The following is a 14,601-nucleotide window of genomic DNA, read 5'->3' on the forward strand; positions in this document are numbered from 1 at the left end:
GTACATTGGCAGAGCCTCAGTGTGTTACTCTGAGTGTCCATAATAAAATAGCATAAACTGGGCAGCTTGTAAGCAGCATAAGTTTACTCCTCACAGTTATTGAGGCCAAAAACCTAATGTTAAGTTGCCAGCAACTTGAACGCGCCCTGAGGCCCACTTTATTGTACACAGAGGCAGTACTCCCTTGCTGGCAGGTTTCACTTGACTCAATGGGAATAGATTCTTCCTGTGCAGACAGTAACACCATTCCTGAGACCTCTACCTGTAAGAAATGTTATACATCTTATTGTAATTATCTTCCAGGATCATTTGCCCCCCCTGAGTCATTGCTGGGGATTGTGGAACTTTTAGGAGGGAACAAACAAAGGCAGTTAAGTCTTTGGAGAAAACCTAAAAGCAGATCTAGGGGCACTGGCCTTTTCTTTCTCACTTTTGCATTTCAGCTGCTCCGAGGTGAGCAATGGTGCTCCCTACATTTTCCTGGTTATGATGCACGATTTCAAAACAAGGCTCAAAGCTGGAGTCAACCAAACATGGAATTGAAACTTCAGACCCACTACCCAAAGTAAACTTGTCTTTATTATAAATTGTTTATCTTGCTGGAACTTGTTGTTTAACTGGTTTATCTTGTTTAACTTGTTGGAAATTTTGTTACAGTAATGGGAAGATGTTTAACAAGTGTCTTTCGGAGCCTTCTCCCTAATATCAGTGTCTATCAAGGGAGCATTTCGACATATTACAGTGGAGAGGGGGGGCTGTGGGGCACAGATATTCAATACATGAAGGTGGAATGGTGGTAAGTGGGGACACAAACATTGAACATAAGAAGGTGGGTAGGATACAAACATCTCCATCATGAACCTCGGTTTTTTAATCAAAATTTGAACAAATGTAAGTTTTATACAGAATAAGTGACTGTATTCTCCATTTTGCTATAAACAAAGCAAGCAAACTAAGAACATCTGTTTGTAGAGGTGGGATTAGAAAAACTCAAAAAACTGCACAAATTCTGAAGGTCCTTGAGCACAGGGAAAAACTTCATTAACCAGTACCATGCATTTTTTTCACCTATACATGCTCAGAGTGTAGTACAATATTTAAGATTTAATACATATTCAATAAATAATAAATATCCAATGATACCCAAATTCTTAAATATGTGCAAAAAATGCTGCAAAAAGTCAATATTTCAAAATGTGTCAATTCTCCTAATCTGTTTATATGTGTTGCATATTCATTTATGTGCATTCATATATTCTAATCTTTGCTCTAAATGATTTTATAATCTTACCGCACTTATGAAAATTTATTAAAATAGAGACTGGAAGTCAATCTTCAGTCAAAGTTGACATTTGTGCCATCATAATATTCATCTTACAAATTTAGGTTACTGTAGACTTTTCATCTTTTTTTAATTTTAAATATAAAACCCAGTCATATAAAATCAAGATATAAAGTGCTTATATTATATCTTTCTCTTTTTTTTTTCGAAAACAGAAATTCACCATATACTTCAGGGTAGCCTGTAACTAATTATTTTTTGCCTTGGTCTCCTGACTGTTGGGATTACAGGTGTGTGCCACCATGCATGGCACCAGATTTAAAGTAAGACTTTTACATATTTGAGGATTATATAAAAATTTACGGTCCTAAGCACGGAGGCCTTGGAGGCAGGTAGGCACTCGCATATCTTCACCTCTCCCTCCACTTCACCAAATACAGTCTTGTCCCCAGCTGTGTAGTAGATCACCTACTGCAGCCTCCCTTCCTATCTTACTCCATCTCCGGAGGATCACAATGATCTTCACCTCCACACTTCAACCTGTAAACTCATTGCTTTATCTCTGCCCCTAACTCAAGCAGGCATTACCTAGGAGTTCACAGGACACTCCAGGCGGGGAAGCAGATAGGTGAACTGCAGATTTTCACCTCTTAACTTCATTTCTTCTTCTAATCTCCTATTCTCACAAGTCTCACCCCAGTTTGGAAACAGACCACTTGCTGCACTCTGTCCACTCCCCTGATCCTTATCTGTTGTGGATCACATAGATTTCCCTGCAAATCATTGTTTTATCTTAGTCCCCAATCCCAGAAGGTATTCCTGGAGTAACCTCATGGCTCCTTCTCCTCCAAATCCCATCTCCCTTTGGTACCCCTAGCTCTGTAGCAGCCAACCTGCTGCAGTTTTCCCTCCAACTGTGCACCAACCTTCAGTGGATCACACAGATCTCCTCCTACAATCTTATTTTCCCCAACTAATCCCATTGTTCCAGTCCCCAATGAGAGGCAGTATTCCCTGGGAAACCTACAGAACAGCTAGGAAAGCAGGCACCCTAACAGCAAATCTTCACTTCTTCCTTCTCTTCTCCAAATCCAATCCCTCAGTCTCACTGTCAACTCTGTAGAAGACCACTAACGATGCCCTCACCATTATCACTGCCCTCATTTCCAGAGAATAATCCAGATCTTCTTCAATTTCCCTCCATATTAATCCTGTTATCCCAACCTTCAAATTTATCAGGCTTTCTCTGGGAACCAGCCAGTTCAGTTTAACACAGAAGCAAGAAGACAAAGCAGGCAAGCTAGCTTCATGTCTTCCTCCCCTCCATATACAATTTTCCAGTCTCAGCCCAGGTTCTGTAGCAGACTATCTGTTGCCTCTTCTAACTCTCTGCCTCCATTCCCAAGGGGTTAAGCAGATCCAAGTGAAGCAACATGCTTTCTATAGACCCACTGAGACCACTCTCCCGGTTCATCATAATTCCTCAGTATCAACTTACAAAACATAACTACACATTTTATCTGAAATACTAAATGACCACACCTATCAAGACCCCAGAAGAATTTCCTACCAGGTAAGATACAGCTTCAACACTCTTCTGAGAAGCAGAGAAGGCAACAGTAACCAAGAAACAAAATGCCTACCCAACAAATTCAAAAACAAATATCAGCACCTAGGATTACAATCTTTTTTACCCCTAAAGCCTAGATACCTAGATTGTTTACAAAAACACAATCTGTAAGAGTGAGGACAATATCTCTCCTAGAGCCCTTCAATCCCACCACAGCAGGCTTTGAGTATTTCAACATAGCTGAAGCACAATACTATGATCTTAAAACAGCCTTTATGAGTATGATAGAGTTTCCTAAAGAGGAAATTAATAAATCTCTTAATTAAACACAAACAGCAGAAGGAAATGAATAAATCCACTTAACTGAAAATGAAGATAGAATCAATTTAAAAAAGCAGGGGACTCTGGTAATAAAAAAAATAGGAATTCTACAAGAAACTTCAGAGGCAAACCTTGCCAAGAAAATACAAAAGAAAGAAGAAAAAATCTCAGGTATGGAAGACACAGTAGAATAAATGGAAATCTTGGTCAAAGGAAATGTTGCATCTAAAAACTTTTAGAAAAGAAAACATCCAGGGTATGAGAAACCCATGAAAAGGCCAAATCTAAGAAAAATAGGAATAGAAGAAGGAGAATAGACCCAGGTCAAAGACAGAAAATAGCTTCAACAAAATCATAGAACATATTCCTACCTAAAGAAGGAGTTGACTTTCAAGGTACAAGAAGTATAAAACACCAAATAGACTGAACCAGAAAACAAAATTCCCCAGGCACATAATATCAAAAACACTTGATTGTCACAACAAAGAAAAAATATTAAAAACAGCAAAGGAAAATTACCAAGGAACATATAAAGGCAGATCTATTAGAATAATACCTGACTTCTCAGAGAAAACTTTCAAAGTCAGAAGGGCCTGGATTGATATTATACATAAGACAACATAGATATCAGCCCAGACTTGTAGTTCCAACAAAATTTTCAACCACAAGAAGAAAAATACATTCCATAATAAAACAAAATTTATGCAATATCCTTCTAGAAATCCTGGTGTGGGAGGTCCTTCTGTCTATGTGTTGCATTCATTAGTTAGTGAATAAAGAAATGTAAGCCACTGCCACATGGCAATACACAGATTAGTGGAGATAGGATAATTAAGACATAAGAATTAGCAAATAAAAAGCTAGAGCAAATGGGCTAAGCAATAATTTAATTAGTACAGTTTCTCTGTGTTTATTTTCATTCTGGGCAGCTGGGACAAACAAGCGTCTCCTCCTACAAAATCCATTCCTACTGAAGGTGCTACAAGGAAAATTCCAGTCCAAAGAGGGTAAGCACACCCAAGAAAATATAAAGAATAAATAATCCAGACTAGTGAATCCAAAGAGGAAAAACACCCACAGACACACACACATGCACACACACACACACCACAACAGCAAAACAATAACAACAACAAAAGAACGAAAATGTAACTATAACAACAATCAAATATCTCAAATTCGATGGTCTCAATTCGACACGAACTAACAGAATGAATATAAAAACAAAATTCATCCTCCTGCTGCATCCAAAAAGTATACCTTCAGGTTAGGCATCACCTCAGGTGAAGGAGTTTGAGAAAGAAGTTCCAAGCAATTGGACCTGAGAAGCAAGTTGATATAGTCATTTCAATATCAAACAAAATAGACTTCAAGTAAAGCTAATCAGAAGATATAAGGAGGGTCATTACATATTCACTAAATTAATAAAACAATGAAGACATTGAAATTCTCAATAACTGAGCATCAAAAAAGGGTACACAAGTTTAAAACGAAACAAACAAAAAACCACCAATCACTACATTACTACAGCTTAAACCACATATATATTGACCCTCAATGGTAGTGGGAAACCAGCACCCAACTCTTGCCAAAAGACAGGTTATCTAGACAAAAACTCAACAAAGAAATACTGGAGATAATGGAGATAACTGACATTCTAAAACAAATGGATACAATAGATATTTACTAAATTTTTACCTAAACAGAATAGAGTATATCTACTTCTCAGTATCTCATGTAACTTTCTCCAAAACTGACCACATACACACAAAAAAGTTTAAACAGATAAAATAAAATTGAAATAACACCCCATATCCTATCTGATCAACATGGATTAGAGCCAAATATCAATAGCAATGAAACAACAGAAAGCTTATAATCTCCTGTACACTGAAAAAAAAAAACCCTCGGGTCTAAACTAAAAATGGCTCAAGAAAGAAATTAAGAAAGAAAATTTCGAGATTTAAAAGAAAATGAATACTCAATACGCCAAAGTCATGGTACAAAATGAAGGCGATTCTAAGAGATAACCTCATAGTACTAAAAACCTACATAAAAAAAAATCAAGGGATATAATACTAGTAACTTAACAGCACTCCCAAAAACTCTAGAGCAAACAAAAAGAAGAAATTACACATATCCAAAAGGAGTAGACCTCAATAGATAAACTTAGATCTTAAATCAATAAAATAAAAAAAAATTAACAATACGGGGAATCAATAAAACACAGACTTGGTTCTTTGAGAAAATCAATAAGATTGACAAACCCTTATCAAAAATTAACTAAAATACACAGAGAAAACAACCCACTTAACAAACTTAGAGATTAAAAGAGTAACAAACAGATACTGAGGAAAACCAGAGAATGTTAAGAACATACTTTAAGAAACTCCAAATAGGAAAATCTAGAAGAAATTGATAATTTTCTTGATAGGTGCCACTAATCAATATTAAATCAAGATTATAAGCAATTTAAACAGACATGTAACCCCTAGTGAAGTAGAAGCAGTCACTAAAAGTCTCATAATCAAGAAGAGACCAGGATGGATGGTTTTAGCAGAGAATTCTACTAAACTTTCAAAGGAGAGTTATGATTTCCCTTATGAACATGGAAAAGAAAAGATGCAAAATATGCAATAAAATACTTGCAAGCTTAATCCAAGAATATATCAAAATATCAACAATGATCAAGTAGGCTTCATTTCAGAGATGCAATGATTATTTAACATATGAAAATCAGTTAATTTAATTCACCATGTAAACAAACTGAAAAAAAAATCTGATTAGAAGCTGAAAAGCCTTTGATAAAATCTAGCACCTCTTCATGATAAAAGTCTTGGAGAGGTCAGGGATATAAGGGACATACTTAAACATAATAAAGACAATTTTCAGGTAGCCAACATCAAATTAAATGGAGAGAGACACAAAGCAATTCCACTAAAATCAGGAACAAGACAAGGCTGCCTACTCTTTCTGTATCTATTCAATAAAGTAATTGAAGTTCTAGCTAGAGCAATAAGACAGCTTAAAGAGATCAAGGGGCAACAAATTGGAAAAGAAGTCAAAGTATCATTACATGCTGGTGAAATGATAGTATACATATGTGACCCCAGAACATTCTGCAAGGGAACTGCTATAGCTGATAAACACCTATAGTGAAGTGACTATACAAAGATTACCTCAACAAAATCAGTAGCCCTCCTAAACACAAATGACAAATGGGCTGAGAAAAAAATATCAGTGAAGCAATGACTTTTACAATAACCTCAAATAATATAAAATATTTTGAAGTAACTCTAACCAAGCAAGTGAAAGAGTTGTATTTGTAGGACAAAAACCTTCAAGTATTTGAAGAAAGAAATTTAAGAAGCTATCAGAAGATGGAAAGATATGGTGATTGGGGGATTGCAGGCTGGGCAATCACTGAGTCAGGACAGTGCTGGGGCAGGCAGGCTCTCTGAGGTTCTGGGGCCCGTGTGTGTCCTGTTGTCCAGCAGATTGCATCATTTGGAGTTGGCAGTCTGGATATGTAGCCCAGGAGGGGGGAGCCTGTTGGGGAATAGGCTGGGAAAGCACTAAGAATTAAGAAAGTGGGGATGGTTGGTTGGCAACCAGACTACCTGGGTTCTGGCATCTGGCATGTCCTCTGGTAAGCCAGGGGGCTCAACCTGTATTTTGTGCCTGGATATCATGACTAGAGGAGGAGGAATGGTTTTGGGCAGGCACTGAGGAAATGTTGGAGATCTGCAGGAGGGATCTTCTCTGGGAATTCAAAGCTTTTGCAGGAGTTTTGGACTAGGATATTGTGACAAGGAGGGGGAAGCACTTGGGTAAATGAGGGAGTGCTGATGGACTGTGGGTATGGGTCTTACCTGGGTGGGAATCTGGGATGTTGTTAATGCAAAGGCAATATTACTATTCTTAACAGTGTTTTTAGTTTAGGTTATCATACCCTGTGTTGCCCCTATTGTACAAAGATGGTATTTTTCATTACTTATCTGGTCCATAGTCATATACAAAGCTCTTTTTTTTTCTATTCAATTTTACCTCTTGTCACTTGACACCTGGCTTAGATCTTAAAGCACACAGGAGTTTGAATTTAATCAACTGTTGCAATTTAGGGCAAATTTGTGCAAAGACAAGCAGTTTATAAGTTATTATGTATATAGGCTCAGACTTTGCTTTTTGTTAAACAAAATTTAGAGAAAACATACATGTAGCATAGAAGTTAGAATGTTAGACAGTGGATCTTGCCTTGGAATAGAAATTCTGGAATTCAAAAGGGCCATGGTAGCTACAGATAATACTAGACGGAGTAGTTATAGTAAAACTGAAGATGTCAGTAAAGCAGTGTGCTGAATGTATGCACGATTAATGGGGGCCTTGAAGTGGCTGCTAGACCTTGATCATGAACTAGATTTTTGACCTTAGTTCACTCAAAGTTACCATGGAAACCCTAAGTCTCTTCAACAATTGGCACAACTGATTTCTGTTCAATGAAGCATGGCCACAAATGCCATTAAGACAACAGTCATCCACTGGTGGGGAGAGAGCCAAACCTCTCTGATGTGATCTTGAACTGCGCAAGCTGTAATCCCGGCAGTGAAGTCAGAAACAAGCTCTCTACGGTGATGAAAGGTCTTCTTGTCACGTTTAGCATCAATGTTAGGCTGATGATTTGCCAATGAGCTATATAATAGTATCAAGGCTCTTGACAGAGACACGGGAATATTTGTGCATGTATGCGGCATGTGCAGGTAGGTACAGTTGGGTTTTTGTCAACTTGATACGAGCTAGAGTATCTGGAAAGAGGAGCTTCAATTGAGAAAATGCCTCTATCAGGTTACTGCTAGGCACCGCTTTAGGGCATTTTTTCTTGATTAATTATTGCTCGTGGGAAGGCCTTGCCCATTACGGGTAGTACCACTCCTGGATATGTTCCGAGCAGTGTAAGAAAGAAGACTAAACAAGTCATTACAAGCAAACCACTCCTCCATCAACTCAATCTCTAGATTCCTGTCCTGGCTTCCCTTCATAGGACACTGTAAGGTCAAGATGAAATTAATCATTTCCTTCTCAAGTTGCTTTTGGTAGTGGCATTTATCACAGCAATAGAAACATAGCTAAAACAGTGCACTTACTTTTATATCAACATACATTCAAGTATCTGCCTTTGTTGTTTTGAACACTTTTTTCCAGATAGGATCTCTGACTAAACCCAGAGCATGGTATTTTGGTCAGACTAGCTGGTCAGTAAGTACATGAAATCCTCAAGTCTCTACAAGCATGGAGTTTATAGACTCATGAGAGGCCACTTCTATGCATGGAATTTTATATAGATACTGGGAGTGGGAACTCGGGGTCTCATGGTTGCATAGCAAGGATTTATCCACTGAGTAAATCCTTCCCTGTCTCTTGCTGTAGAATATTGATAGATATAGGCAGGTAGAATGAGGTCAGCAGCTGTGAATTTTCCTCTTCCTTTTGGAACAGTTATTAATACTAGATTTACAGGCATTTACTCATAATGTATTTACAGAAACACCACCAAAGAATGGGTTTCCTTGCAGGACACTATGGCATATTTCAATGATAAATTTATGAGATCAAATTGAAGGAGGACACTTAAAAGAAATCCCACACTAGTTCAGAATTGAGAATATTAGACAGTTATTTATTTAGGGGTTGACTCACAAGTCACAATCCTCTGCTGGAACGGAGAAACAGCAACCGAATCCCACAGCTGGAAAAGAGGCTTGACACATGGGCATAAATAGTATAAGAGTCCATGTCCAAGTGGGCAGGTAGCTTAATGGCTACTGGGGGTAGGAATTCCTACAGCATCAGATATTTGTAAAATCTGCATAATTCTAATGACTAAATTTTGCTTGAATTCTGATTTTTTTCCATATAACTTTTTTCCCAATGGTTGACTGAAAAGAAAGTTGGCATAAATCTTTGGAGATCTAATTAAAGGGTTATTAAACTAAGGAAAAATTTAGGTTAACTATTTACACATAGGTGGATATTATTCTTTTATGAGCAGTTGCAGTGTCATACCAAGTTTTCCCCCTACTTTCTATGCCAGCTCATGAACTACATAGAAATAGAGGTAGGCGGGGTTCTTAACTGGTCTACTAGCTGATATTTCATATTTTTGTGTCTGAAGTTTATAAAGAACATAAACTTCACACTGTATAAGCACTGACTTTAACATTATTCATAAGCTCATTATTGCCTAATTATTTCTTCTTATTATTTCTTGTGAAGGAAAAATAAAACTGTGTAGCAGACAATTTCTTGGTAGAAATGAGGACATTTTCTGCCAAGAAACTTAAAGGGGAAAGTGGGCACTGTGTCTCTCAAAACACAATGCGTCTGCCACTGATTTCATGGATGAATAGAAAAGGAGCAAATAAAAGATATGGATATAGATAGATGAGGACAGATGTGTTAATAATATACTGATGCATGTAAATATGCAATGTATGGAAAACATTTTAAATACCTTGTTACTTAGGCTGCATATTGGATAACTTTCTAGTCTGGTATTAACCTTTAAGATGGCTCAGCAGATAGTAGGGTTTAGGATAATATTGAGAATTCTGGTTGAAAATTCTGGTAAGAAAAAAAGGAGGATTTCCTTGAATCTAAAGCAGAGTCAGGAAAGTGAAGATAAGAGGAGAAATGAGGGAAGGAGGAGGGTAGAAAGGGGAGGGATAAACAGAGGAGAGAGGAGAAGGGTGGGGAAATTCCATAGGACCACAAAGAATGCAGAACAAGCTGAGGGAGACAGGAAGTGTAGAAGGATGAATTTTGAGATTTAACTTGCTAGAACTTTAATTCACAGAAAAGAATAAAATAGTATTTTAAACGAGGTTTCCCTTCTTTTGCTTCAGCCTCAAAGTTAATTTCTAAATTTGCAATTATTTAAGTTTTTATAACACTTTTAGACTTTAATTTCTTCCTGAAATTATGGAATATATTTGAAATTAAATATGAGAGTACCTTCATATCTTTTGCATTTTGTGGATCTTAATATCGTTTAATCTCATGGCAAAATCACTAATAAGATATATTGCATAACAAGGCAAAATCTACATAGCCATGGAAAAGTTGAATAGAAATTGAAGTTTTAATTTCAACTTCTGATCATGATGTAATGAAATAATTTAAAATTATTCTCATGTGGCAATGTAAAGAATACGAATGAAGTATTTGTTTTTTTTTTTTTTTTACAGTTTTTAAAGAAAGGATTGTGGGTTTTTTTGGTCCATATTTTCTATTAACAAACAAAACACATACATTTTTCCTCTTTGGCAAAAGAGGTTCAATTCCCCTAGTTAATTCACAAAGCAAACTCAGGGAAAACAACACTGAAGACGAGGTCCAGCCGAGACCAGGGCTACTCTATGAACATAATCACATATGTAGGAGAAAACAGCTTTTCACACCACCAGTTCAGCTACCAGTTCTCCCCTGGAAAAGCTCTACGTAGACACGCGGAAGAACACATTTCAAATGTCTGCTAGTTTTCCAGGATAATGGAAGTCACCAACATGCACTATTTCTGGAGAAAGCTATGAGAAGTAGGCCTTCTGAGCTCAGCAACATTTTTAAGCTGGGGTTTAGGAATACCTGACAGTCCCCCGAGCTACAATTGCTCGGCTACCTTCATTACAAATTGTGGAGAGAAAGCGTGGACTGCCTTCGGTCTCAGCACCCTGGAAAGGCAGATTTGCTTGTGAAAACTGTGCTTTAATAAATAAGGCCAAGTCCTTGCCTTAGAGAATGGGGTTCCTCAGGGTGCAGCTGGGTCCCACACAGAGCCAGGACACTGAGCTGCCCTCACTCACTAAGCAGGCAGCAGGTGCTCTAGTGGTGTGCTTGCTTGCACAAATCTACGGCCATGATAGCTAACAATCACTTACCCCAACCTTGTGTGCTTTTCATATTTCAAGTAATTTCATTTCTTCCAGGAGAAAAAAATGTTTTTAAAAAATGTTTTTAGTTTATCAAGAATGAAACGAGCCACCACAACCAGACAGGGTTTTTTAAACAGACCTGCAGCTAACAGTGTCAGATAACCCAACACACTGAGAAACAGGCACATATTCTACCGCATCTCTGCGAATTCCAAGCTTTCACCTTAGCCCCTATGTAGAAAACAAACACCATAAACTTCGTTACTCTAATTCATGTTAAATACGACTGTACAAATTGCACATTTTACAGCACAGCATCACAGTTGGAGAAATGGGAAAAGTCTCTATTCCTGCAAAATAGAAACCAACCAGCTCTGCTGGAAGGGTCAGAACAAAACCAGCTGCACAGTTCTGTAAACAGTAAGTGAGGTTGTCTCTAGGATCACGAAGAGTCTACACACGCATGCGCGCACTTCTCCAGTGACTTGCAGCAGAGCTCGCTCAGTACCACAGCAGGTTTCTTTCACATTGGGTTCACAAAAGAGCAGTCACGGCCATCTGGTTGAGGGGTGCAAGTCCGTTTCTGGGTGCTGAATAACCATCATTCACCCCAGGAGTCATCTGCAACTGAGGAGCAGGGTCTCCACTGTCCAAGAAGCTACTGGGTGCCGGCTTGTCGTAGGCACCACCCACAGGCTTGGGGCTTGCTGGCCTCTGATAGCCTTCACTCTGGGTGGCTCCCGCAGCAGGGGGATACCCTCCGGAGGAAAGGGAGTGTTTGTGAGTGGGCCTAAACCCAGGCACTCGGTAGCCGTCCTGCGTGGAGAAGGTGTGGGCTCGTAGCAGGTGCCGCTCCACGATGGGCGTGGCGTACTCCGGCTCAGAGTGCGTCAAGGGCAATGCGTACTCATGGCGGCCCAGGCGTTGAGGACAGTCATAGTGGCCACTGGCCTCAGTGCTCACCTTGGCCTCCTCGGTGTCTGTGTCCATGGGCCGAAAGGTAGAGCCCTTTCTCGTGACTGTTCCGGTGCCAATCATGAGAGGCTGCTGATAATCTGCCATATCACTAGTGATAAGATCCAGCTTCTGTGTCATCTCCTTCTCATTGTCATAGCTGATGGTAAATTCGGTCGACTGATGCCTAGCAAAGGGATATTTAATCTGCTTCCAACAGCCTGTTTTCTGAGCCTCGGCTGATACATACGGATTTCCTTTTTTCTTCCTCTTCCTGAAGACTGCGAAGACGCCCACTCCAGCCAGGACAAGGATAATGAAGACCACGGAAGGGATAATCACGGTTGTAATATTCATTCCTGTGGAGGTGAACAGGAAACGCTTCTCCGACAGGGAGCCATGCCGGGAGAGCACACCATTGGCCAGGACTCCTTCATAGTGACCGATGCCTTTGCTCTGCAGCAGGTTGATGTGGCCCCCTAGTTCATCTGCGATGATCCCTGCGTGGATGGCAGCTTTGCACAACAAAGAGGTATCTCTGTAGCCGTCTTTCATATTCCCCGAAATGTCCCCTGCTATGTCTCTACAACCAGCTGGGCAGAATTTGCTGTATTTTTCCTCCGAATAATGACTGCCTCGTTCCAAGCACGTTATTAAATCTGGATGGTCACTGCTGGAATAGGCCAGCAAAAATCCCCGGCCAGAAATGTGAGATCCGCTCCGGAACTGGACAGTCACTTCACTCGAGTTCACCCGGAGTTCTATGGGAACAGCCCAACTCCCACAATATGGACCGTACTGATCTGTGGGGCTGGTGAAGAGAAGGTAGTCGGAAGTGCAGGTTTTGGACTCAATGTTCAAATCTCCCAACCTCAGAATGAGTCTCTTCCCCTTCGGGACCATGATGGTCCTTTCACACACAGTATGATTGGGATAAGTCCCCGGATAATTCTTAGATGTCATTGTGCCGCTGTCCTGAGAGGTCACTATGTGCCCACAGCCATCACCCAGCTCCTCCGCCTGCAACCGGAGCGGAGCGCACACCGCGAACAGCAGCGCCAGGACGCCCGGCCGACTGGCCCCGGTCCCCATGGCCTTGCCGGGCTCCAGACCCGCAGGATCGGCCTCCCGGCCCGTCCCCGCGCCACCGCTGCCCGCTTGGGGCAGCCTCCTCCGCGGCCCGGCGCGGCGCGGGCACCCGGCACGGATCCCTCTGGGCGGCCCGCGCCCGCGAGAGGGCCACGAATGAAGTATTTGAAACAACTCATTTAACTCACGAGACAACAGGTAGTAAAAGGCTAGGCTCAGGGCTGTTTCTGTTTTACTTTTTTATGTACCCATCTATATAAATATTTATTTAGCATTCTAATTGTACATTGAAGTGTGTGTGTGCGTGTGTGTGTGTGTGTGTGTGTGTGTGTGTGTGTGTGTGTACCTTCACACAGGTACCACAGTCAACATGTGGAGGTCAAAAGACAACTTGCAGTTGGACTTTTTCTTCACACACAGGGGTCTTGTGAATCGTAACTATGTCAGGCTTGGTGGCAAGCACCTTTACTCATGAAACCACCACTCCAGTCGCAGTTAGGTTTCCAGACAAGAATGCCCTCTGTAACTTGAGCTGCTCTATTACTCACTGTGTCACCGGGGACTCTTGGCAGTTCACATGCCTCAACAACTTTCCACTCTTTACTGGAGTGGTGGTTCTCAACCTGCTTCATATCAGATATTGACTTTAAGATTCATAATAGTAGCAAAATTACAGTTACGAAGTAGCAATAAAATCACTTTTTGGTTAGGGGGTCACCACATCATGTGGGAAAGGGTTGCAGCATTAAGAAGGTTGAGAACCACTTAACTGGAAGAAATTCCTTTAGAGGTACAATCAGGGAAACCCACTACAGGAGACTCAGAGAGGAACAAATTAATTACTCCAACTTGAAATGAGCGTGTGTGTGTGTGTGTGTGTTTATCTAAGCATCACACTTTAGCTCACAAACACCTATTGCCTTTATATGTTAATCAAAATTTTAAAATAAAGAGCTTTATGAAGACAGAATTTCTAGCTGCTTGATTTGAGCATTCTATGCTCTAAACATGTGCTGGATTATCACAATCTATGCTCTGATGTATAAAATTAATATTAATTAGTAAGAAAGGAGAAAAGTGATAGGTGTTCTTGAGTGCCCAAAGAAGAGAGAAGCCTTGGGAAATTGCTTCCAGTGCCTTCACCTGGCTCCTCTTTAGTCTGGAGCAGAAGTGTGTGCTCCTGCTTTTGATGATAATTTTGCTGATTTTCAGTTTTTGCTGTAGGGTTCTGCTTGTGTGCAGAGTGAAAAATAGGCACAGGCTAAACACACCATGCTTCCAAATGAAGAAGTATGATGAGGAACATGTGAATCACATGATTTCTAAATATTTAAAGTTGTACAAATAGCAGGGAGGTCCCACGGAGAGGCCCATTGAATACACAAGATATCAGTCAACCGGATCCATCATGCCAACACTGGGATGAATAGACTTTCCAGAGACTATTACAACTCCTCCCT

The 14,601-nt window shown here is 40.1% G+C and overlaps 1 protein-coding gene across 1 annotated transcript; it reads right to left on the reverse strand.

Annotated features, from left to right (window-relative positions):
• Window positions 1-11,164: 11,164 nt before the first annotated feature.
• Window positions 11,165-13,261, reverse strand: LOC148121179 (discoidin, CUB and LCCL domain-containing protein 1). The gene has a single exon (XM_087909063.1). The coding sequence runs from the start codon at window positions 13,142-13,144 to the stop codon at window positions 11,633-11,635; it is 1,512 nt and encodes a 503-aa protein (XP_087765189.1). The 5' UTR covers window positions 13,145-13,261; the 3' UTR covers window positions 11,165-11,632.
• Between the last annotated feature and the right edge of the window lie 1,340 nt (window positions 13,262-14,601).

This window comes from Myodes glareolus, chromosome 8, assembly GCF_982192425.1.
Source record: "Myodes glareolus chromosome 8, mMyoGla1.1, whole genome shotgun sequence".
NCBI classification, from domain to species: Eukaryota; Metazoa; Chordata; class Mammalia; order Rodentia; family Cricetidae; genus Myodes; species Myodes glareolus.

Excerpts from the sequence above, each read along its gene's own strand:
- LOC148121179 (XM_087909063.1), bottom strand. The coding sequence starts at position 13,144 with ATGGGGACCGGGGCCAGTCGGCCGGGCGTCCTGGCGCTGCTGTTCGCG.